Below are 25,902 nucleotides of genomic sequence, written 5' to 3'. Positions count from 1 at the left end.
TACAATCAATTAGAGATATTTTCAAGGTTTTAGAATCAAAAAATTTAAAAATACAAATGGATAAATGTAATTTTCTGAAAAAAGAAACAGAATTTTTAGGACATATTCTAACAAAAGATGGTATCAAACCGAATCCAAATAAAATAAAAGTAATAGAAGAATTAGAATTACCAAAAACGGAAAAACAGATTAAGAGCTTTTTAGGTATAACAGGTTATTATAGGAAATTTGTTAAAGACTATGCAAAGGTAGCACAACCAATTACAAAATATTTAAAAAAAGGAGTCCGAATTAATATAAAAGATCCTTCATATATAGAAGCATTCGAAAAACTTAAACGATTAATAAGCTCGCATCCAATTTTACGGTACCCAAATTTTGAAAAATTATTCATATTAACTACAGATGCATCAAATTATGCAATAGGAGCATTTATATCTCAAGAAGGACACCCAATATGTTATGCATCAAGAACGTTAAACAATCATGAACGAAATTATTCAGCAACTGATAAAGAGTTTTTAGCAATTATTTGGAGCGTAAACTACTTTAGACCATATTTATACGGTAGAAAATTTAAGATCGTAACAGATCATCAACCAATTAAATATTTACATTCAAAATATAGAGGGAAGGACATGTCACCAAAACATCAACGATGGTTGTAAAGGAAAACAGAGTAGCAGATTTTCTTAGCAGAATACAGGATAATGAAGATGAGATAAAAGAAAATGAGGTTGAAAATACCGATGAAATTTCAGAGGATGACCTAAATATAGTTAACAATTTAGATGACGATACATCAATGCAAAGAATACATTCAGCAGAAGAAAATTTACAAGATCATTTTTATATAAAGGAGGAGATAGTTAATAAATATAAAACCCAAATTATTTTGACGAACAATAAGACAGAAGAACTAAAACAGATACATGGAAAAAGAATTATTTTTATTTCAGATTATGATTTCGATAGATTAAGTGAAATATTTAAAAAATATATAACAAAAGGAAAGGTAGGAATTTATTCGGAATTATCCGAGCGGCAGTACAACATAGTACAAGAGAAACTAATAGGAATGTTTTCAAATGATAAACAATTAGAATTTATAAAAAGCACAATGAGAGCACAGGATATAGAAACAGAAGTGGAAGCTGTTAAACAAATTTCGTTGTATCACATTAGAGAAAGTATACATTCGGCATACAAGAAACATATAATCAACTTAGAAATAAAATATATTATCCTAAATTAGAAGAGTTAATACAAATAGTAATTAATCAATGCGAAATATGTCAAGAAGTAAAATATGATAGGAGACCTATTAAACAAAAATTTTTTCATTCAGAAACGCCTACGAAGAATAATGAAATAATCCACATAGACACCTATGTAATAAAAAGATTTCATTTTTTAACAATTATAGTCAAATTTTCCAATATGGAGTAGCATATCCTTTAACGGATAGAAATCATATTACATTCATCGAACAATTAGAAGACTATTTTATCAAAATAGGAAAACCAAAGAAAATAGTAGCTGACAATGAATTTAATGCTACAAGAATTAAGGAATTTTTAAATAATGAAAATATAGAACTCCATTTAACCAAACCCAACAGTCATACGGGTAATGCAGACATTGAAAGATTCCATAATACAATTTCAGAAAAATTTAGAATGTTATATAAATTAAATAAAAATGTATCAGTTAAGCAGCTAATTCAAAAAGCTATTAGGAATTATAATGATAGATTTCATTCTACAATAAAATTCACACCCAACGAGGTACATAACAATAAAATAGATAAAGAGATAGTAAGAAAAAATTTAGAACAGCAAAAAGAAAAGACAATCAACAAACTAAATAGGAACAGGGAAGACTATACAGAACAAAGAACGGAAGGATTTATAAAAAATTATAAAGCAGTTAGGCACAAGGAACAGCCTAAATATAGAAAACAAAACTTAGAAAAAATCCATACTAGTAATATAAAGAGACCTTTAAAATTTACAGATTTGGATAATGTGGACAATAATAGCTTTAATGACACAACAGAGTAACGGGACAATAGATTTAACAGAAATAAAGGAACAAAACGGATTTATAGATTTACAGATTAGAGATCAAACAGTACCGAAAGATAGCGATATAATACTACATATTATTGACATTCAACAATTAGAAAATATTATTAATGCTATGACAGATAATGTAATTTTGATGAAATTGGAAAATAAAGAAATATTGCAAAGAGAATTGTTAGATACAAGAAACAAGCTACTGACACTTATGGCAGTTAGAGATAGAAATAAAAGAGGACTGATTAATGCAATTGGCAGTATGTCAAAATGGCTTTTTGGTACAATGGACGAAGACGACAGACAAAATATACAGACATATTTTTTAAAAACGAACGACTCAATTAACGAACAGATTAAAATTAATTATTATTTTTCATCAGCTATCGATCACTTAAAAGAGATTGTTAAAAGTGACAGGGTAAAAATTGAAAGAGAGCTTAATTCAATAAATAAACTTTTATATGAGGAATACAAACAAACGTTATATTTAGATCAGTACACCAAAATTCAGTTATTAAAAAGTAAAGTAGAACACATACAGGAAAATGTAGTATCTGCTAAATATAGGATAATACACCCGAATATTTTAACGAATGAAGAAATTATGAAATATAACATTGATTATAATAAACTAAAATATATACAACTAGGAACAGTAATTGTTAATAATACGTTTCTAGTATTTGGAATAAAAATACCAAAAAATTTTGAAAATGTAAAACTACGAAAAATTATCCCAATACCTAACAGACAAAATAATGAAATAGATGTAAAAATAGAAGAAATATTTACTTACAAAAATAAAACATTAATATTTGAAGAAAATAAATCATTAGATCAAATGAAAATAAGCAAACATTGTATTTTAAGAAACAATTGTAATCTGGTAAAATGTAAAGAACTCGAAATAATACAATTAAATGTTAAAACAGTTCTTATTAAAAATGCAAACACTTTAAAAATCAATAATACATGTAATAAAGAATTTCCATTAATAAGTGGAAACTATATAATAAGATTTAATAATTGTTCAATTAGAATTAATGACTATTATTTTTCAAATTTTGTAGAAGATATAAAAGAAAATATTGTAACATTAAAATATAAAGACAGTCAGAATTTCATATATATTTCGAATATAGAAAACATTTTTAAATTAAAAATTCATACGAAAATATCTCATATTTGCAACATATTAAGCATAATTATAATTATATTAGTTGCTACTGTCATTATAAAAAAACACAAATATATAAAAATAATATTAAATAAAAGAATTCAGGAGAATTCTACTATAAAGGGGGGAGTAGTTGCATGTACGACTAAGTATGTAAAAACGCCTGACAATGCATTTGACAAATACGATGAACTGTTAAAGCAAATTGCAACATAACACCATTTCCGGCTTTTGCAATTTGCTTAAACAAATAAAGTAAGCAAAATATAATTTAACAAGTGAAATTCCTAAGAATTGTCAAAATTAATAAAAGTATGCTTATTCAGCAATAACATGTTAAAAGTAAGTTAATATTATTAATAAGCAATTTGTAATTAGAATAAGCTTCATTTTACGTCAATTTTATTAAATAAAGCAGTCTGTTCTTGATCGCCATCAACGTCACCTCGTTGCAATACAATTTGATTTTTTTGACTTTTTTTTAAAACCCGTTCACCGCGACTCAACACATAATTCGCGCGCGTTTCGTTTCGCGATTGTCGGTTGTCGGTTGTCGTCGGCTAAGTAAAGTGGAAAACATTAAAAACAAAAAATACAAACGTAACTTAAAATAAAAAGTGTACCAAAAGTGCTTAAATCTATAAAATTCTTTTATAACAAATTATTACTGTGAAAGTGAAAAGATTCACAGAGTGTATAAAAAACAAAATACATGTGTGCATATAGGTATGTACGTGCATGTACATAAGCAGTGATAGTGGGATAAAAAGAATATCCAGCATATGAACGTTTAACATTTAAAAAATTAAAAAGAAAGAAATAAGTGAAGTGGAGTGCGGAAAATTCCATTCGGAAAATGCACAAATTCGTACATATGTATACACATATATAAATACTTACCGGTACATACACGCAAAATATATGCACATACACATAAGTATGTATAACTAAGTGCGAAAGAATTCTCGAAACAAGTGCGGTAAAGAAACCACGTATGTACAAATCTACATACATATACGTACGGCAAGTTCAAAACGGGTGGTGAGTACAGTGGAGTGCAAAAATAAAGGCACATAAGTATTTCAATTTGTATTTTGGCAAAAGTGGTGGAATTTATATTCACAGAAGGTTTTGTAAAAAGTTAAAATTAAAAAAATTATTACTGGTTTCAAATTGCAAACCCAAAAAGAAAAACCCGTTTTTTAGTGCCGTTAACTTAAAGTACCGATTGACAGTGAAGTGCCGGTATAGAAGTATTTATTAAACACCCGTTAAGAAATTCCGTAAAATCTACCGTAGTGTACAAACCAAAATCACCGTCCCGTTTTGATACAAAGTGAAGTGCCGGTATAAAAGTATTTATTGAACATCCGTTTTAAAAAAAAAAAAAAAATCGTTTGTCGTTTTTTTACACAAGTTTGCCGTTTTCTACAAAGTACTGTACTACACCGTACTGTTTTAAAGCATCGCTGCCGCTATTAACATCGTTTGCCGTTGACAACATCGTTTGCCGTTGACAACATCGTTTGCCGTTGACAACATCGCTGCCGCTGACAACATCGCTGCTGCTAACAACATCGTTGCCGTTAACAACATCGCTGCCGCTAACAACATCGCTGCTGCTTATAACATCGCTGCCGCTGACTTGATCGCTGCTGCCAACGATATCTCTGCTGCGTCACTACTACTAGCTTCGTGGGAATGAGCTGCCGTTGCCTCCTCTGCACCAGGGAAGTGAACGCAGGCAAAACGCCTACGCATTCACAACAGGTAACGAGTGCGAATCATTGAAAGTGGTGCAAACAGAGAAAATAAATAACAATAATTAACATTTGCACCCTTTCAGTGTTTGACTCTCCCTTTTTACTTATATGCTCATATACAATATACATACATACAGTGACTCACACGTCTAACCGGACGCGTGCATTGCCAATGATGGCACCCTCCAATCATATAGTGAACATTTTAAAAATGATACATATGATACATCAAATTAAAGGAAAAATCTTCTATTTTATTTTTAGAAACTTAAAAATAGTAATAAATTTATTCACTGCGTAAAATTTAGAGAAATAGCTCGCAACATATAAAATTTGTTCCACACAACTAACCGGAAAATTACAAGAAGTAACCTTCTATAAGTAACGGTACTTCTGATCGTTGTGGAATTCCACTGGAATAAACACTGAATATTATTTTCAGCATATTAGTAGTTACCGGTAAGTCTGTGAGTAAGCCACACAACAATATGACACCCCCACGTGCTCATTCTTGTATCGAAATTCTGAAGCTAATTATTCAGTTACGGGAAGAAAGAAAACCCATTAAAGATATTTCGGAGATTGTGAAAAGAATTAATTCAACTGTCTTCGATATTATAAAAAAGTTTGAGAAGGAAAATAGGATCAATAATATTAGTAGAGCTGGTCAAGGAAAGAAGCTAACACAAGCCGAAGAAAAGTTTACACTGAAAATTGTTGAAAAAAATCCATTTTCCTCGGCGGAAAATGTAAGAAACATATTGGATAATGAAAAAGGGAAGAAGGTTTCAGCTGAAACCATTCGCCGCACACTTAAAAGCTTCGATTTACATGGTACAGCAGTTGTAAAAAAGCCGTACATACACGAAAAAAATAGAATGACTAGGCTAGAATTTGCGAAATTGCATTTAAAAAGGCTTGATGAGTTTTGACAGAGGGCAAATGGCATAATTTTGATTTAGTAATCATAAAACCGTATTATTACTTTTTTTTTCAAGGTTATTTTCACACACGAAAGCAAGTTTAACTTGCAGGGATCTGATGGCTGAAGTTTTGTATGGCGGCGTCCCAACGAAGCTTACTTGCCAAAACATACTAGGGCAACACTTAAGCACGGTGGTGGGCCAGTAATGGTTTTAGGATGTATATCGGCTAAAGGAAGGGGAAACCTGCATTTTGTGCAAGGTATTATGTATGGTTTCCAATATGTCGACATTTTAAAGGAAATTTGAAAGCAGTCATGTGGCACATTGGGAATTAAAGACAATTTTACAATTTACCAAGACAACGATCCGAAGCACAAATCGGAGATTGCTCGTATTAGGTTAATATACAATTGCCCTCATGTACTGGGGACACCTGCCCAATCCCCAGATCTGAACGTTATTGAGCACGTATGACAAGAAGTCAGTCGAAAAGTGTACTAAAGACAGTATTCCAATGTTGCTGGGCTCAAAAGGTCTATTTTGGAGGCTTGGAACACAATACCACCAGAATTTTGTCAAAAACTTGTCGCCTCTATACCAAGGCGACTAGAAGCAGTTTTATATGCAAAAGGATATGCTACGAAATATAAGTAATCATTAGCTTTTTAAAAAATCCGGTTAGTTGTGTGGAACGAATTTTATATGTTGCGAGCTATTTCTCTAAATTTTACGCAGTGAATAAATTTATTACTATTTTTAAGTTTCTTAAAATAAAATAGAAGATTTTTCCTTTAATTTGATGTATCATATGTATCATTTTTAAGATGTTCACTATATGATTGGAGGGTTCCATCATTGGCAATGCGCGCGTCCGGTTAGACGTGTGAGTCACTGTATATAATATTTGGACACGTATGTAAGTTAGCACGAACCAAGCATAAAGTGCAACTATGTCAACAACCCCGAGCGACAACTGGTAAATTCTACCGATGCAACTTCAGCACATCCGGCACATGCCAATGCAATCGAATTGCTTATATTAATTCTAGGAATTAGATCACGCCACTTAATAACTCCGTGGCTTAGAATAAGTATAAATTAACCAAATTGTTAAAATTAAGTTTGAGTCTTTTTTGATCAATAAAGCGGACACGCTGTCCGACTAAAAAATAATTTTTTTGTTGTTCCCAACGCGGGAATACATAATTGGCGCCCGAGCAAAATTCAGTCGGTCCGGTAGAAAAACTGGCGCCCGGTTGAAAAAGTATTTTCGATAGCGGTCCCTGAGTAACGAAAGTAAAAATGAGGCATCGACGTGCCAGACTTATAGAAAGACATAGCAGCAAGTGAAGTGAAAAAGTTTAGGCCAGCGAAATAATTGTTGTGAAAAACATAAAAGCTTTAGCAGTGATAAAATACAACAAGCAACAATAACAAAGCAATTTAAATAGCGTTTATTGGCGACTACCAAATTGTAATTGTAACTAAAAGCGTAGATATGTACGAAAGTGATTATTATAATTAACAAAACTGTGACAGAACAATATTATAAATTTGTGATTTTATATAAAACAGAAAACAAACACAAGCCTCATTATAAAATCCTAGTGTTAAAAATTAATTACGCGCGCGATTACACATGATAGTTAAAATCAAGCGAGTGAATGGATGAAAATATTTAGCCGAGCAGCACAAGCAACAATAACTATTGCTCACATAATCAACGACGGCTACTAAAACTTAAAGTTTACCGAGAAATTGAAAACAAAAGCAAAGCAACAAAAACACAAACGTAAAATAACGAGTGTAGTGCCCCACTATCAAGGCTGTGCCGTTTTGCCAACGTTAGCAACGAAGTAAACCAGCAGCAGCAGCATCCAGAAACATCAGGATTAGAGTAAGAAAAAATTATAAGAACTATTTAAATTAATTTAAATTATATTGTAATTATATTAAATTGTAAAATGGCTAATCCCAACAACTTGGTCAGACCTCCCATTCTTCCCTCTAACCAATCCACTCCCCAAGCGACAAATAACACTCAATTTAGTATAGATGACTTGACATCATTAATAGCGAATATAGCGACAAATATACTACAGCAGCAAGGACCAAAGGTAGTACAGGCCACCCTAAATCTGGATGCCAACTTGGCAAACTATAGAGGACAGACATAGAGGAAATTTAGACGGTTTAGATAGGCTCCCTGATGTAGTGAAGTGTCTAAAAGAATTTTCTGGCCGCCCAGGAGAATTCATATCTTGGAAAAAAAGTGTAGACCGTATATTAAATATATATGAACCATTAAAAGGAACCCCGAAATACTACGGAATCCTTAGTGTAGTTAGAAATAAGATTGTAGGCAATGCAGATATGGCATTGGAATCTTATAACACGCCACTTCATTGGTCAGCAATAACAAAATGTCTGGCAATGCATTATGCCGATAAGCGTGACTTATCCACCTTAGAGTATCAAATGACAACTCTAGTACAAGGTAATAAAACGGTTGCTGAATTCTATCAGCAAGTATACAAACACCTCTCATTGATTTTAAATAAACTAGGATGTACCGAAATGAGCAACGAATCTCTACGAATGATAACGCAATCATACAGGGATAAAGCTCTGGACACCTTCATAAGAGGATTAAATGGCGACCTCCCACGATTACTGGGAATAAGAGAACCGGTCGACTTACCGCAGGCCCTTCATTTATGCCTGAAACTAGACAATCAGAATTTTCGCATAAATCATGCGCACAATGTGAAAACGGCATACCAAACCCCTCAACTCTATCCAAAGCGACGTTCTTCACAGGAACAACTGCAATCCTTTTACCCTAAATTGGCGTACTTGCCACAACCAAATCAAGCAAATTGGCAATCTAGACAACAATTTCCTAACCAAATTCAGCATACAAGTACTCCACCCAGGCCACCTAAACCTCAACCCCGGCCAGAACCCATGGAAGTTGACGAGGGTATGCAATCGCGTCGAATTAACTATATGAACAGAAATCCTCAAAATCAATTTCAAGGGAAAAGACCACCATCAGTTAATAATCAGCAACAAAGGAAAACCCAAAGAACTTTCCACATTGCCACAATGTCGAAAGATGTGGAGAACGATTATTCGGAAGACGAACCATCTGAAGTTCATTTTTTAGCTTGATGAGCTCTTCGCTTCCATATTTTGAAGCAAGAGCTGATAACGGGAAAATTCTTAAGTTTTTGGTAGATACAGGATCTAGTAAAAACTACATTCAACCACACTTGGTAAAAAAACGTATTAAAAATAAAAGCCCATTTTTTGCAAAAACAGTAACAGGTGATGTTAAAATTAATGAACACACAATGCTAAAACTATTTGGTCTAGATAACGAAATCAAGTTTTTCTTAATGCCATCCTTAAAGACATTCGATGGAATTTTGGGAAACGATACATTAAGAGAGCTTCAAGCAATTATCTACACAAATGAAAATTATTTAATAATAAAAAATCGAATAAAAATGAAACTAAAGCAGCTTCCATCAAAGGCAGTAAATGCCATACATATAAAGGACGAGCACTTATCGTCACAGCAGAAGACTAGCATTAAGCAAGCAGTAGACGCATTCCCAAATCTGTTCGCGGAGCCGAACGAAAAATTAACATATCCAACAAAAGTTGTTGGAGAAATAAGAACCGTAACGGACTCTCCTGTATACTCGAAATTTTACCCATACCCAGCATCTCTCAAATCAGAGGTAGAAAAGCAGGTAAAGAAACTTTTAGGTGACAAGATTATAAGACCCTCTAGGTCTCCTTACAATTCACCCTTGTGGATCGTCCCGAAAAAGGTCGACTCAGCGGGGAATAAACAGTACCGAATGGTCATCGATTACCGAAAATTAAACTCAGTCACCACAGCAGACAAATATCCAATTCCTGAAATAACAGAGGTAATTTCGCAGTTCGGCGAAAGCAAATTTTTCTCAGTGTTAGATCTGAAAAGCGGATTTCATCAGATTCCTCTAAGAGAATCTGACATCGAAAAAACCGCATTTTCCATCAACAATGGTAAATACGAATTTACACGTTTACCATTTGGTTTGAAAAATGCTCCTTCTATTTTTCAGCGCTCTCTTGATGATATCCTGCGCGATCACATAGGAAAATACTGTTATGTCTACATCGATGACATAATTATATTTAGCAAAAGGAAGTAGAATTTTTAGGGTATGTCATATCTCCAAATGGCATAAAAACGAATCCTGCAAAAGTTGAAGGATGATGGATTGCCAACTTTCCAGAACCTATAACTTTAAAAGAGCTTCGCAGTTTTCTTGGTTTGTCAGGATACTACAGAAGATTCATAAAGGACTATGCGAAATTAGCAAAACCCCTGACTTCTCTTCTGAGAGGGGAAGAAGGTAGAATATCGAAAAACAAATCCGCAAACGTAAAAATACTTTTGAATGAAGAAGCAATAGAAGCTTTCAATAATATAAAACGTTCACTCACTTCCAGAGATGTGATACTTGCATATCCTGATTATAAGAAAAATTTCGAACTGGCAACAGACGCCTCCAACTTTGCAATTGGAGCCGTACTATCGCAAGACTCAAAGCCTTTGGCATTTATCTCAAGAACATTGAGCAAGGCGGAGGAACATTACGCCGCCAATGAAAAAGAGATGCTAGCCATAATTTGGGCTCTGAATTCATTTAGGAATTACTTATATGGCTCAGCTAAAGTACAAATCTTTACTGATCACCAGCCGCTCACTTACGCTTTGAGCAATAAGAATAACAATAGCAAGATGAAAAGGTGGAAAGCAGCCTTAGAAGAATATTCATACGACTTACATTATAAACCTGGGAAACAAAACGTCGTAGCAGATGCACTATCCAGGATACCCCCGAAGGAATCACAGGTTAACAGTCTATCAATAGCAACCAATTCGAATGAAAGCTCGTCCCATAATTTAATTTATAGCATAGAAGCCCCTATAAACGCTTTCAAAAACCAAATAATTTTAAAAACAGATAGCACATCTACGTATCAATTTAAAATCGTGTTTCCTACATATCATAGACAAATAATTACGGAACCTGATTATTCCGAACAAACCCTTAAATCAATTCTAAAAAGATATTTGAACCCATCAGTTATAAACTGTATAAAAGCAGAAGAATATGTTATGGGCAAAATACAAGAGGTCTATCCATTACATTTTAGCAAATACCGAGTTAGGTTCACACAGATACAAGTGGAAGATATACCTAATGAAAAAGAACAGGAGGAGATCATTATAAAAACGCACAATAGAGCGCATAGAAATACTAGGGAAAATAAAATGCAAATTTTGGCAAAGTACTATTTTCCTGCAATGGCAAGTAAAATAAAGAAAATTATAAGAAACTGTGCAACATGCAAGGAAAGCAAATATGACCGACGTCCAATAAAACCTCAAATTCAGGCCACACCCATTCCACAGTTTGCAGGCCAAATAGTGCACATTGATATATTTATGGTTGGTAAGGAATTAGTTCTAACCGCGATGGACAAATTCTCCAAATACGCAATAGCAAAACCCATTCGATCGAGAGCATCGGAACACATCAGACAGCCTTTACGCGATATCCTTTTCTCCTTTGTTCCAGAAACAATAGTGATGGATAACGAGAAATCTTTTAATTCTGAAGCAATAAACTTCATGATAGAGAATGAATTCGGAATTAATATTTTTAGAACCGCTCCGTATACAAGTTGCTCAAACGGACAGGTAGAACGTTTCCATTCTACATTGCAAGAAATAATGCGATGTCTTCAAAAGGAGAGCACATACCGTTCATTCCACGAATTGTTGGATAAATCAGTTTTCGAATATAACTCCACTATTCATACGACAACAGGAAAAAAACCTGTAGAAATATTCTTTGGCAGACGTGTTTATAGCGACCCTAAAATAATGGAGAAAGACAGACAAGAAACTGTAAACAGACTCCTAGCGAAACAAAACGCAGACCTTACATACCATAACAAGACCAGATCACCTCCAAGAACATATGCGGAAGGAGATATCATATTTGTCAAAGTAAATAGAAGATTAGGAAATAAGTTATCGGCTAGATTTAGAAAAGAAATTGTTGCGAAAAATTTTAATACAACAATAGTAACTAAATCAGGTAGAGTAGTTCATAAAAGTAACATTAAATAGAAATGCATGAGTAAATATGAATTTAAGCACATAAAATTTCTTCTTTAATAGGAAAAATGAATACGGTAGAAATCATGACAATCATGCTGATATTAGCATTGACGGTAGACGCACAACAAATCGACATCCAGGATTTAACGAATAATAACGGATATTTACCCATCAAAACTAACGAACTGAAAATACTTAATCATTATGACAAAACACTTCATTTTATCAACTTAAAAGCCTACGAGGAAACAGTAGCCTTAATATCAAATAACATTAACATACTAAAAACCACAACTTTTGAAGATAAACAAATTTTGGACACAGTTAATAGGAACTTTGCATTACTCCAATCAAAAATAAGCGGCTTACACCCTCATTTTAAATCAAAACGAGGACTTGTAAATATTCTAGGGAAAGGATTAAAATATATAGCAGGATCCATGGACAGTGATGACGAGACGGAAATCCATAACGCACTCACAGAAATACACGAAAATGAATTATCCACAACAGCTAGTATGACGAATATAGTACGCGTTAATAACTTCATATCCGAGGAAATAAACAATATAACAAAACATATTAACCAACAGCAAATCTCAATAAGTCATTACATTAATACATTTAAGGACACCATACAGAATAAAATAAAGTCATTAGAGGACAAGGTTCAATTTTAGAGCACACATACCAAATAGAAAACGATATATCCTTTTTACGAAACCACATAGACGACATAGGACAAATTATATTTTCTAGCAAAATAGGTATAATTCCTACGGACATCCTCACCAAATTAGAACTCGAATTAATTACAGATTTCGACAGTTACCAAAATATCAAGACAGCGGTAATATTTCAAAACAACAACATAATCATAATCCTCCTAATACCCCAATATTCACCAAATACCCTTTCACAAATCAGATTTGAACCACTTCCTAATATAGCTAACAAATCAATAGCCTTAGATACTTACGAAGTATTAATAGATTCAGAAAATAATATGTATGAAACAAATGTAAAAAACAATTTGGAGAAAAATTTAATAAAAATTCACAATAAATGTTTAGAAAATATATTGAAATTCGAAGAAGCAAATTGTAATTTAGAAACTGTAGATAAAATAAATGTCACTGAAATAGTCCCTGGTATTCTGGTATTTAAGCATTTTGATGTAGAAATAGAACACAATTGCAATAAGCAAAAAATAAAACAGAAAGGCAACTTTCTTATCAAATTTGAAAATTGTTATATTAGTACGCTTAATAAGACGTATTCGAACATTAACATTAAAATATATGAAACATTTATTTTGCCAAATCGAATCACAAAAATTAAAGAGAAAAAGAATGTAACTGAACTTGTTCTTAAATTAGAAAATCTTTATGTAAAACAAATAAATCACGAAAATAGTATCGAATTACTAATGAATAAAAATAAAAAGAGGAATTTAATCAGCATAGGCACTGATGTTATAATTATAACTATAATTTTAATAACAATTGTATACATCATTATAAAAAGTAATCAAAAGCTATATTATTTCAATGAGCCACCGCAAGCAACTTCAGCAAAAAGGGGACCATTTCTACAAATTTCAACACCACAAATGCATTAATCCCGATTGAGGACAATCGACTTAAGAGGGGAAGAGTTAGCACGAACCAAGCATAAAGTGCAACTATGTCAACAACCCCGAGCGACAACTGGTAAATTCTGCCGATGCAACTTCAGCACATCCGGCACATGCCAATGCAATCGAATTGCTTATATTAATTCTAGGAATTAGATCACGCCACTTAATAATTCCGTGGCTTAGAATAAGTATAAATTAACCGAATTGTTAAATTTAAGTTTGAGTCGTTTTTGATCAATAAAGCGGACACGCTGTCCGACTAAAAAATAATTTTTTTGTTATTCCCAACGCGGGAATACATAATTTGTATATACATACATACGTACACATACAGTCACACAATAAAGTCTACATACCCCCCCGAAAATTGCAATTCTGAGTCATCTATGCACAATGGAAAAACAAAATACATACCAAACGAACTCTTATTAAGAGCAATAAGATATTTTGACAAATTTTTTTTAATTTTTCTATATTTATTAAAAATATTTCATAAAAATTGTTTTCCAAACACAGAAAAGTCTACATACTCCTAACCAAAACGTATTTTCTACAAAAAAGAGTAATAATAATATTTAATTCAATATTTAGTGGGACCACCTCGACTGTGCAGAACAGCGTTTAATCGGTTTTTCATTGAAAAAACAATTTTTTTGGTATAGTCTGTTGAAATAAGATCCCATTCCTCTAGTAGTGCGTTTTTTAGGTACTGTTTGTTTTTTATCATTCTTTTTCTAATACGACGATCTAATTCATCCCATAAATGCTCTATGGGGTTCAAATCAGGCGACTGGGGAGGAGAATGAAGTTGATGAGGTACATTATATAGCAGCCATTCTTTAACAATACGTGCAGTATGCTTTGGGTCATTATCTTGCTGGAAGTACCAACCCTCTGCAAGACCAATTTTATCTGCGGATTGCCTCAGATTATCTTTTAATAAGTTCAGATACACCATACGATCCATTGTTGTTTCGATAAACACTAAATTACCCACCCCAGCCGCTGACATGCAACCCCACACCATTACGGAACCGCCTCCGTGTTTGACTGTAGGAAGCAAATTTTTGGATAATAACGCTTCTTTGTTTTTGCGCCAAATTTTTTGTTTCCCATCACAACCAAACAAGTTGAACTTGCTTTCATCGCTAAATAAGACATTGGCCCAAAAACATTCATCTGCTTCAATATATTTTGTTGCAAAATCAACACGTTTTTGTTTATTAATTGCACTAATAAACGGTTTTTTCCTGGGTACACGACTATGAAATCCGCTATCTCTTAAACACTTTCGTACAGTTTCTGGATGCACTGAAGCAATATCCAAGTTTTCCAAGGTTTTCGCAATTTCAATTGCCGAAATTCTGGGATTTTCTTGAACATCTGACACATATTTACGCTTTGCTCGTGATGAAAGCTTAGGCGGACGACCACTCCTCGGCTTGCTTTGTACACTTTTCGTTATATTATAATTCCGAATTATTGTTTGAACGGTTGACTTTGACGTCCTACTAGTTTTCCTATCTCACGTAAAGATTTTTTGTCTTTATGATAATTTATAACTAGTTGTCGTACTTCAACACTAATTTCTTTACTCATTTTGAAATAATACCACATTGAAAATATTAAAAGTATGGTAATTAGCTTATTTACAAATAACGGTACACTATAAAGACGCTTGAGATAGTTGGTAGCACTGCTGGTATACAGGGTTGCATTTTATCCACATTTTCGTGTTGCCGTATGTAGACTTTTCTGTGTTTGGAAAACAATTTTTATGAAATATTTTTAATAAATATAGAAAAATTAAAAAAAATTTGTCAAAATATCTTATTGCTCTTATTAAGAGTTCGTTTGGTATGTATTTTGTTTTTCCATTGTGCATAGATAACTCAGAATTGCAATTTTCGGGGGGGTATGTAGACTTTATTGTGTGACTGTATATATATTGACATAAAAGAAAAGGGATAGAGGGATTTGTGATAGCGTCTATGATCGCATCACTTAAACATTAAGGTGCGATTTTTTTGAGTTTTCAAAATATTGGCAAAGCAACGAGTATATACATACGTTATATACATATATTGACATATCAAAGGGGATCAAACGATTTGCGGTAGCATTTAAAGTATATCTTATATGTACATACATATATTAAACATTAAGGTGCGAACAAAATTACAATTCGGTCAGTGTTTTCACACAGTTTTTAATTTCTCGTTTTCAAAAAAGCATTGTGCTCATTACGAATATTATCGGTTAGGCTTTCGTATAATTGGAAATCGATATTTTTTTTTTTTTTCGTTTTCGTAATCGATTCCTATTATATTTGTTGCCAACCTTTATCATTCGTTTTCGAAATTTTAATTTCAACAAACAAAAATGAGCAAGCCAAAGCCAACTATCGCCAACCTCTCTCCAAGTAAGGAGTTGATCGATTTAAAATCATTAAAGCGTCAAAGGACGGTGGCGAAAAGTAGCATTTTGCGTATAAAGACGGGTCTTCTGGAAAAAACCATGTCGTTAGATCCGATTGAGTTGGAATGTCGTCTCGACATATTAAACTCCCACAGTGAAAAGTTGATGAAGTGTCAATCTAAAATTGAAGAGATTGATGAAGACGACATTGCCCGAGGGGAGTTAGAGGACATAATTGTAGAAACAAAATCTATAATTAAAACAATTTTAGCAAAAAGTAGAACGTCTATTGCGGACACATCTTTCGTAACATCTCACAGCTCGAGACTCCCAAAAATGAATATGCCGAAATTCAAGGGAGAGTATTCCGAATTTAAAAATTTTATGAGTTTATTTGAGAGTCTGGTTCACAATGATCCAAATATCCCAGATATTGAAAAATTTAACCATCTGGTTAATTGTCTATCTGGAGAGGCTCTGGGTACGGTAAAAGCGTTTCAAATGTCGGATGAAAATTATCCGAAGGCGTTGGCAAGCCTCAAAAAAGTTTACGATAATAAATGTTTGATATTTTTCAACACAATTTCGAAACTTTTTGAGTTGCCAACTATTCAAAAGCCATCGGCACCCTCATTGCGAGCGATGATCGATGAAGTGTCGGCTGTGTATGACTCATTGCTATCGCTGGGCGATGAGAAACAAATTACAAATGCGATTATCATACACATGGTCATGACAAAAGTGGACTCTGCCACCCGATCAAAGTGGGAAGAACAGCTGGATTACGACAAGCTACCATTATGGAAGGACTGTGAAGCCACCCTGAATAGAAGATTTCAGCAATTATCAGCAGAAGGAGCGTCATGTTCGAGAACGAAGCCCGGAGCTGCAATCAGCACGAGTCACATGACAGGAACCAAATCGGACAGGACCAAATCGTCGTTAGTAGCTGCAAATACAAAGCAGGCTCTTTGCCAGTAGTGTAAATCAAAGGACCACTACATATCTGCTTGCCCCACTTTTAAGACTCTCTCTGTGCAACAGAGATTTGAGTATGTCAAATCGGTGCCCTTATGCATAAATTGTTTGCGTAAGGGATATACGGTTTCCAAGTGCAGAGCGGATCGATGTCGTGTGTGCAATCGATCCGATCATACGTTACTTCACCAGTATCCCGTTTCCTTTACTGCGGAATCTCATCAGCAACCAACAACAACTACACATGCAATGCATTCAACGAGTATGCCGGATCGGGTAATGCTGGCAACAGCAGTTATTCTGGTGAGGTCCAGCTGTGGAGCATACCTACCTGCAAGAGCCTTACTGGACTCAGGGTCACAAGTCAATTTTATGACAGAGGATTTGGCCCAAAAACTGCGGATTCGTCGCCAAAACAGGACCTTAAATATTATAGGAATTGGAAATTCCAGTACGAAAGTCGGGGCCAAATTAAGCGCGTTTATTAAGTCACGCGTTAATAATTATGAATTTTCGGCGGAATTCTGGATTATGCGATGCATTTCGGCTAATCATCCAGACCATACCATTAATGTTAATGGTTGGAAAATTCCGCGCAATATTGAATTGGCGGATCCAGAATTCCACACATCCCAAAGGATTGACATCTTATTGGGTGCAGAAACCTTTTTTGATCTGTTAGCGGTTGGCCAAATTAAAATTGGCCCTAATCAACCAACGCTGCAGAAAACTCTTTTGGGATGGATTGTGTCTGGCAAATATGTCAGCAATCTTAGTCCTCCTCCCGAAGCAACTAGCACATTATGCCAAACTGAAGACGACTTAACGTCCATAGATTCAGTAGTCCAAAAATTCTGGGCTCTGGAGGAACTTCCTTCAGAAACAAATGGCAACAAGTTCACACCTGAACAAAAAGAGTGTGAAAAATTTTTCGTTAACACAACTGAAGTATTGCCTTCAGGAAGGCTTCAAGTCAGAATGCCCTTTAAATCTGACCGTAAGTTACTCGGTCACTCCTATGAAACCGCAGTTCGGCGGTTTCAGGCCCTGGAGAGAAAAACATTGAAAAATCCAGAACTTCGTAGAATGTATCTGGACTTCATGAATGAATATAAAGCATTGGGTCACATGAGCCCAACAAACAATAAGATCCCGAGTGAGCCACACTATTTCATTCCGCATCAATGCGTTTTAAGACCCGAAAGCACAACAACCAAATTACGTGTTGTTTTTGACGCTTCGAGTCGTACTTCATCTCAAATTTCATTGAATGAACTTTTGATGGTAGGCCCAACCATCCAAGAAGAGTTGTATTCAACTCTTCTTCGTTTTCGTTTACACAAGTACGCTTTAACGGCAGACATTACTAAAATGTACCGCCAAATAATGGTGCACGAAGAAGACAGAAATTGTCAGCTTATTGTGTGGAGAGAGCATCCCTCAGAGCATATTCAAATTTTTCGACTTAACACCGTCACTTACGGCACTGCGCCTGCACCATTTCTCGCAACACGGTGTTTGCAAATGCTCAGCGATGCTAATACAACTAAATACCCACTCGGTTCATTGGCCATTAAAAGAGACTTTTATGTCGATGACTTATTGACAGGATCTGAAAATTTTGAGTCTCTAGATCTTATAAGAAGTGAAGTAGTTAAAATATTAAACTCGGCAGGATTCACCTTAACGAAGTGGTTTTCGAACCACCCTAAATTTTTCGACAGTGATTGCACTGAAAAGTCATTAAGCTTCAATGACAAAAATTCTACAAAAACGTTGGGAATCCATTGGTTGCCGAAAGAGGATTTATTTCGATTTGTCCTAGACGACAATTTTAATGATTTGCGAGCCACTAAACGAAACATATTATCAGTTTCTGCTCGCCTTTTCGATCCTCTTGGATTATTAGCCCCACTAGTTACCAAAGCAAAAATCTTATTGCAAGAGCTTTGGATTCAGAAACTAGATTGGGATGAGTCGATTCCATTGCGCCTCGACACTAGCTGGCAGAATTTCAAAGCCAACCTAATGCAGCTTTCAACAATTAGCATTCCTCGTTACGTGAACGTACAGTCGAGTGCCATCTGCCAAATACATGGCTTCTCCGACGCTTCAATAAGAGCGTACGGATGCTGCATATATATACGAAGCCAAACTGCTAGTGGTATTAAATGTATGCTGCTTACTGCAAAGTCTAGAGTGGCTCCGCTGAAGACCAAATCTCTTCCACGTCTTGAGCTCTCGGCAGCACATCTTCTTTCAAAATTATGGTCAAGAGTTGCGCCTATGTTGAATCGACATTTCGAAAAAATTACATTCTGGACAGACTCCGAAATTGTTTTACATTGGATAAAAACACATCCTTCCTCATTACAAACATTCGTCGCAAATAGAGTGTCCGAAATCCAAGAGTTGACCGACAAAGTGCATTGGCGGCATGTGCCAACAAAACAAAATCCTGCGGATCAAGTGTCTCGGAGTTGTAACGTGGACGAATTAAATAATTCAATATGGTTTGGCGGTCCACAGTTCCTCCTAGAAGACCCTGCATTATGGCCAATTAACACCCACTTCCAGCTCTCACCAGAAGACGAAGCATTAGAGAAGAAGAAAAATGCATTTACATTAATTTCGACCACTGAGAAAAATCCAATATTGGACCTCATTGAAAAATTCTCTTCTCATAGAAAATTGCTTCGTGTGGTCGCATATTTACTACGATGGATCAGACGACCAAAAATGCCTACGGAGGGCAGGGATCTGACATCTAACGAATTGCACTTGAGTTTTTTGAAAATTGTTCAAGTGATTCAACATTCGGAATTTGCAAATGAAATCCAAAAACTGACTAAGGGCACCACGCTACCGGCAACCTTGCAAAAACTAAATCCGTTCTTGCATGAGTACTCGGATATGTCGCTTTCGTTCAAATTAATCCGAGTAGGAGGTCGCCTTTTAAATGCACCTCTCCCATACGATGCCAAATTTCCACTATTGCTATATAAAAATTCGCACTTCGTTACAACTTACTTACGGTTCCTGCACTTTCGGAATCACCATGCTGGAGCAAAAGCGCTGGTTGCGCTTCTTCGAGAACGCATATGGCTGATTAATGCAAGAGAAGCATGCAGTAGAACCGTAAGAAACTGCACACACTGCTTTCATTACAAGCTGAAGCTACAAACCTAAATAATGGGAAACTTGCCATCAGAAAGACTTCGAGCGCTACGACCCTTCCTTATATGTGGCGTAGATTTTTGTTGTCCAATATATACAACATTAAAAATACGTGGTCGACCACCCGTGAAAACTTATATTGCAGTTTTTGTGTGCTTTACTTCGTAAGCAGTACACTTAGAATTAGTTTCTGACTTATCGACTAATACATTTATTTTCGCACTAAAAAGGTTCATTGGTCGCCGAGGGATTCCGCAGAAAATATACAGCGACAACGCAACCAATTTCGTCGGCGCCGCCCGCTAGCTGCGCGAGCTGAAAGAGGCATTTCTAGCTCAGTCAACGGAAGTGAAGAGATTCGCCGCAGAAGAAGGATTCAGCTTCACCTTTATACCACCCAGGGCGCCGCACTTCGGCGGATTATGGGAGGCCGCGGTGAAATCCGCCAAACACCTGGTAGTTTGCGCACTAGCCGAAGTGGAAGCCATTCTCAACTCGCGTCCACTCGCACCGTTGAGCCAGGACCCCAACGATGGAGAAGCTCTAACGCCAGCACACCTGCTGATCGGTTGCCCTCTACGAGCACTGCCACAAGCACAAGTGCCAGCGGACATAATTCGTTGTTGCGAGAGATGGCAACTTGTTTGCTGTCTCAAGCAACAGTTTTGGCTGCAGTGGTCCAAAACGTATCTCAGGAGCGCAACAAATGGCTACATCCGGAGCGGAATCTGCAGGCTGGCGACCTCGTCCTCGTACACGAAGACAACACACCACCGCAGCAGTGGGTACTAGGACGAGTCGCCGCCACGGTAGAAGGGCTAGACGGCAAGGTGCGAGTGGCAGACGTGGCAACGAAAGCAGGCACAATCAAGCGGCCCATTCATAAGCTCGCCCTGCTACCCATCAACGTTGAAGGATCATGATCCTGTCAAGGCGGCCGGTGTTGCGTCAAGCGACATCTTTTAAACATAAATCCTATTTTTAAACATAATACTAAACTAATGTTATGTGAATTAATGTTATATTAAATATTGAATTAAAATGTTAAAGTTTATTTTACAAAGTACTCATCCTAATAATACTGTTTTATATACTCACCAACCATAATGTAAAGAAATGAATTCTACTTACCCCTTTTTTGTAAATACATACTTACGCGTGCCGTTAGTTTAAGCCGTTAGGTTAAGGTTTAGGCTAAGTCATGAAATTTCTGGAATAAAGAGTTCATTGTGTAAGAAGAGCATTCGCGAGCAGTCACTTTTTTTCGGCACAGGCAATTTCATAAGTATACTCGGTTCACGCATTCCCAATTAATCAGTTTTCTCAAAAAAGCTTGAGATTTTTCAAATGGCATGCCATATTTAATATTTTCAATGTCAATAATTTTCTTTTGCGTTCACAATTCAATTAAAGCATTTCCAACGAGAATGAGGGGTTGGAGAAAAGTTTATGATTGTACAAAAATAATAGCACAAGTTGACACAAATCCGCATGACCGCATTTACTCAGAATTGCACGTTTTGCACATTAAAAAAAAAACGATCGCGTGATCAATATAACGGGGGCTTACCACTATTTTTTGTTTACTTATTTAGTTTCATTTTTTGTGCACTTGTTTCACTTTTTTTAAGTTTTTGAAGAGATAACATCTCCTTAAAAAATTGAATGAAGAAAATATGTGTTGAATTAGAAAACCGCACCGTGACATTGACCACAGATGGTCTCTCGTCAAGGCAAATTGCAGATAAACTAGGTGTTAGCCAGCGTACTGCAACGTGCAAAAAAGAGGAAATGTTGTCCGGAAAACAAACAAAGGGGGTCGACCAAAATTGTATACGGAAGAAGATACACGCCTAATGATCCGGGAAATGCAAAAGGACAACACAGCTACACCAGAAAGGGCCGAAAAAGCTATAAATAAAGGTGTAAGCGAATGGACAGCACGCAGAGCACTGAATTGGATTGGGTGAGCAGTAAGAAAAAAAAAGCCGGCATTATATGAGGAAAGTAGAAAAGCACGACTCAGTTTCTGCAAAAGCCATACAAATTAGAACGTTGATGACTGGAAACGTGTAATTAGGTCTGACGAGGTGAAAATAAATCGGATGGAAAAAGTTATTACTGGCGGCGACCCAATGAAAGGATTCAAAGACATCACGTGAAGCAAACTATTAAGCATGGCGGAGGCAGCTTGATGATGTGGGACTGCTTCACATAGTGGCATATTGAACCAATCGATGGAATAATGAAAAGAGAGGATAACCTGAATATATTAAAGACCTACTTGCCCGATTTTGTAGATAAAAGCGCGTACCCAGAGAAAGAAGTCGTATTTCAGCAGGACGGTGATCCCAAACGCACCGCTAAAAAAAGGAATGGTTGGCGCTTCAAAAATTTTCGGTGATGGAGTGGCCTGCACAAAGTCTTGATCTCAATCCCATTGAACATTTATGGGCAATAAGGAAAATGCGATCGGGAAAGTAGGAAAGAGCACGGAAAAACCTGGATGAGCTGTACCATGAGTATGCCAAAACGTATAAAAAGCGTAATTAAAAATCAAGGACTGTAGACAAAATATTAAAAATTAATAAGTTAATATGGTTATTGCGAAACGAGTAAATATTAGTATACTTTGAATTACTTCATTATTTAAGAAAGTTGATATCTTATCTTTAGTGTTATATTTTCTGTTTTTTAATACAATAAAAATAAAGAAATTCTGAAATGTGAATGAAAATGGGATCATAATAGAAGCAAAATTGAGCATTGTTGGTAAGTTAAAGAGTATAATGTACGAAATAAGAATTATTTGCTAAATAGTGTAAAAATCCCATGTTAATTAAATGGGAAAGTATCCTTATTTAGGCAGGGTTAAACGGCATCGAAAAAATTTTTCTTTGTTTCCAAAATAGTTTTTAGGTCAAAAAGAAACGATTTTGACGATACCCAAGTGGAAATAGTCAACTTGGTAAATAACGGACACCCTAATGTACATATATACGGTGTATAACATAACTAAAGGAGTGGACATAGTAGAAGAATGCAGAGTAAACAGAAACGTGACTGTAAAAGTCAACGAGCGAATAAACGGGTAAACAACTTCGAGCAAATATTTTGTGTGAGCAAAACAGGTGAAAGAGACCAATTAGGAAGCGAATGAAAAAAAATATGTGTATACTAGTGGATACATGTTATACATTTAGTACTATTATTCATGTAATAAACTATTCAAACCAGAGAAAATTTTATTTATGAATAAAGACGAAAACATTTTTGTAGGTATAAGAATCCAAGGGATTGTACTTGAGGTTTAATGTTGAATATGTTCATACAAATAAAATTCATTGTAAAAAGTAACGAATATTAGGCTGTTATCTCAATCTCTGGTTATCAGCCTTTTGTTCCAGTTAATAGAGTTCTCAGCTTAATAGATGGTTCTTAACAGACATCAACAATGTGCATGGTTAATGGAAATGTCCGCTTAATAGAGCATCCATTTGATAGAGCTCTCACTGTATGTTTTATTTATGAATTGTTTTTACTATGCTATCTTCTAAGTTTGTTCAAACTGGGCACAGTGTGCTAAATTTTACTAAAATTGGTTCTGCAGTTTAGGAGTCCATCGCGGACAAACAACATGACATGTTATTTTTATATAACGCAGTAATACCGACAAACGACATCGAAGTGGCATCTATTGATATCAAAATATTATGTTTTATGTAAGGTAAAAATTTCTTTATTGATTTATCGACTCGAGATGACTAGCGCTAATGTTGAAATATCAAACTAAAAAGTTTTTGAGACAGTTTTGGTTGATTTTTTAAATTTTTCTCATTTACCATAAAAGTATTAATTTCGCTTTGCCTTGATATTAAACCATTCTTGAGAGTATCTGAGATTTCAATTTTTTTGTACCCAATCACAATTGACATTAAAACTTTCCTACTGGCACTCTACTTCAATATTTACATTTAAATTGCTGTGTGAGCATGCCATTTGCTTTGGCCATTTGTGTAAACACAAGCGCAGTCTAGCGTTAAAGCCCGATCCAAACGCATTTATTGAAAAGCGCAAAAATGATTGACTGTTTGCCATTCGCAGAAAATTAAATATATATATGTTAGTGTTTGCCTATATATTTATATATTTCTATGTGTGAAGTTGGGAAAAAAGGTAACAGTTGTTGAAATGCAGTCCTGCATATAACAACGTACATATATGTACATGCAACTCTGATGTATTTAAAATGAATTCGCCTACACATTTTCTCACTCTTGTTTCAACCACTAAAGAATAAACACGTACTTTAAATAAAAAGTTTAACAAAAATTAAAAGGTTATGGACCCAGGTCCAAATTCCTGCGGTTCAAGTGATAAAGTGAATATAAAATAATGAGTTCGCCTCTATTTAATATTGAAAAATTAGATGAGTCTAATTATGACTCATGGAGCATACAAGTGAAAAGTGTACTTGTGCATCAAGAGTTGTGGGCAGTAACGTCAGGAGAACCAACGTGTCCAGAAGGAGCTGTGGATGACAAAGCGGTTGTTATCAGGAAGGCCAAGGATGAGAATGCGATTGCAACTTTGATGTTGAGCATTGCGTCGACGCAGATAGCTCATGTAAAGAATTGCAAGACGTCAAGTGAGGCGTGGAATACTCTACGTGAGATTCATAGGCCAAAGGGACCGGTGCGTAAGGTGACATTGTTTAAGCGTCTTCTTGGTATGCGTATGAGCGACGGCGAATGTGTGCAGAAATATGTTTGCGATTTCACGTCAGTTGCTGAAAAGCTTGAAGAGATTGGAGTTAGTTTACAAGATGAGTTCTGTGTAATAATGTTGCTCGCCAGCCTGCCAAAATCATTCGAGAATTTGGTTGTGCTATTAGAATCTCGAGATGAGCTACCAAAGCTTAGTGCTGTGAAGATAAAGTTGATCGACGAGGGTGAACGTCGAATGTGTACCAGTTCGGAACAGACCGAAGGTAGTGTGCAAGCGTTTATGGTGCGCGAAAGTACATGCGATAAAAAGAATGGCAAAACTGTACACAAAAACATGCAAAATACAGTTGGCAGCGGTCAAAAGAACAAGTGTAAAAATTTCAAATGCTACTCAGTGCAGAGAAAAACAACGACAAGACGACAATCAGAAGAGTGACAACAGCAACAGTAACGGATTGTTTGCGGCAGTCGGGTTGAAACAGTTACATGCCGGCGTTTGGTGCGTCGACAGCGGCACCTCATCACATTTATTCTGCGATCGAAATATGTTTGTCGAGTTCGAAGAATGTGAAGAAGCGATCATACCAGATAACGTAAAGTATAGAGAAGGTGCAAATCGAAATCTGTATGATGGTTCGATTGCGCGGCTAACAGAGCTGATAGAATCAGATCAAGGAATTCGCCGTTCTCGCTGCTATTTAGCAGAATTGAGCACGTGCAGTGGCAGAAATATATGTAAAATGACTGAGAATAAATAAAGAGAATTGCTTTGTAGAAAAATAGAAATTCTATAGCATATACATACAAGTTAGCAACA

General features: G+C 35.4%; 1 protein-coding gene across 2 annotated transcripts; it reads left to right on the top strand.

Annotated features, from left to right (window-relative positions):
• Nucleotides 1-17,500: 17,500 nt before the first annotated feature.
• On the top strand, nt 17,501-21,310 carry LOC125776572 (uncharacterized). Of its 2 annotated transcripts, none has more exons than XR_007421829.1 (2): nt 17,501-20,522; nt 20,589-21,310. XR_007421829.1 is itself a non-coding variant. In XM_049449507.1 (2 exons), exons 1-2 carry the CDS (start codon nt 20,424-20,426, stop codon nt 21,279-21,281), a joined length of 792 nt encoding a protein of 263 aa, XP_049305464.1. In that variant the 5' UTR covers nt 20,375-20,423; the 3' UTR covers nt 21,282-21,310. The 2 variants fall into 2 exon arrangements, 1 of the variants encoding a protein (XP_049305464.1); XM_049449507.1 differs by having other exon boundaries at nt 20,375-20,522.
• The last annotated feature ends 4,592 nt before the right edge of the window (nt 21,311-25,902 follow it).

Source organism: Bactrocera dorsalis, chromosome 2 (genome assembly GCF_023373825.1).
Source record: "Bactrocera dorsalis isolate Fly_Bdor chromosome 2, ASM2337382v1, whole genome shotgun sequence".
Lineage (NCBI taxonomy): Eukaryota > Metazoa > Arthropoda > Insecta > Diptera > Tephritidae > Bactrocera > Bactrocera dorsalis.
The sequence above is the reverse complement of the archived record's forward strand: the minus strand, read 5'-3'. Positions and strand labels throughout refer to the sequence as shown.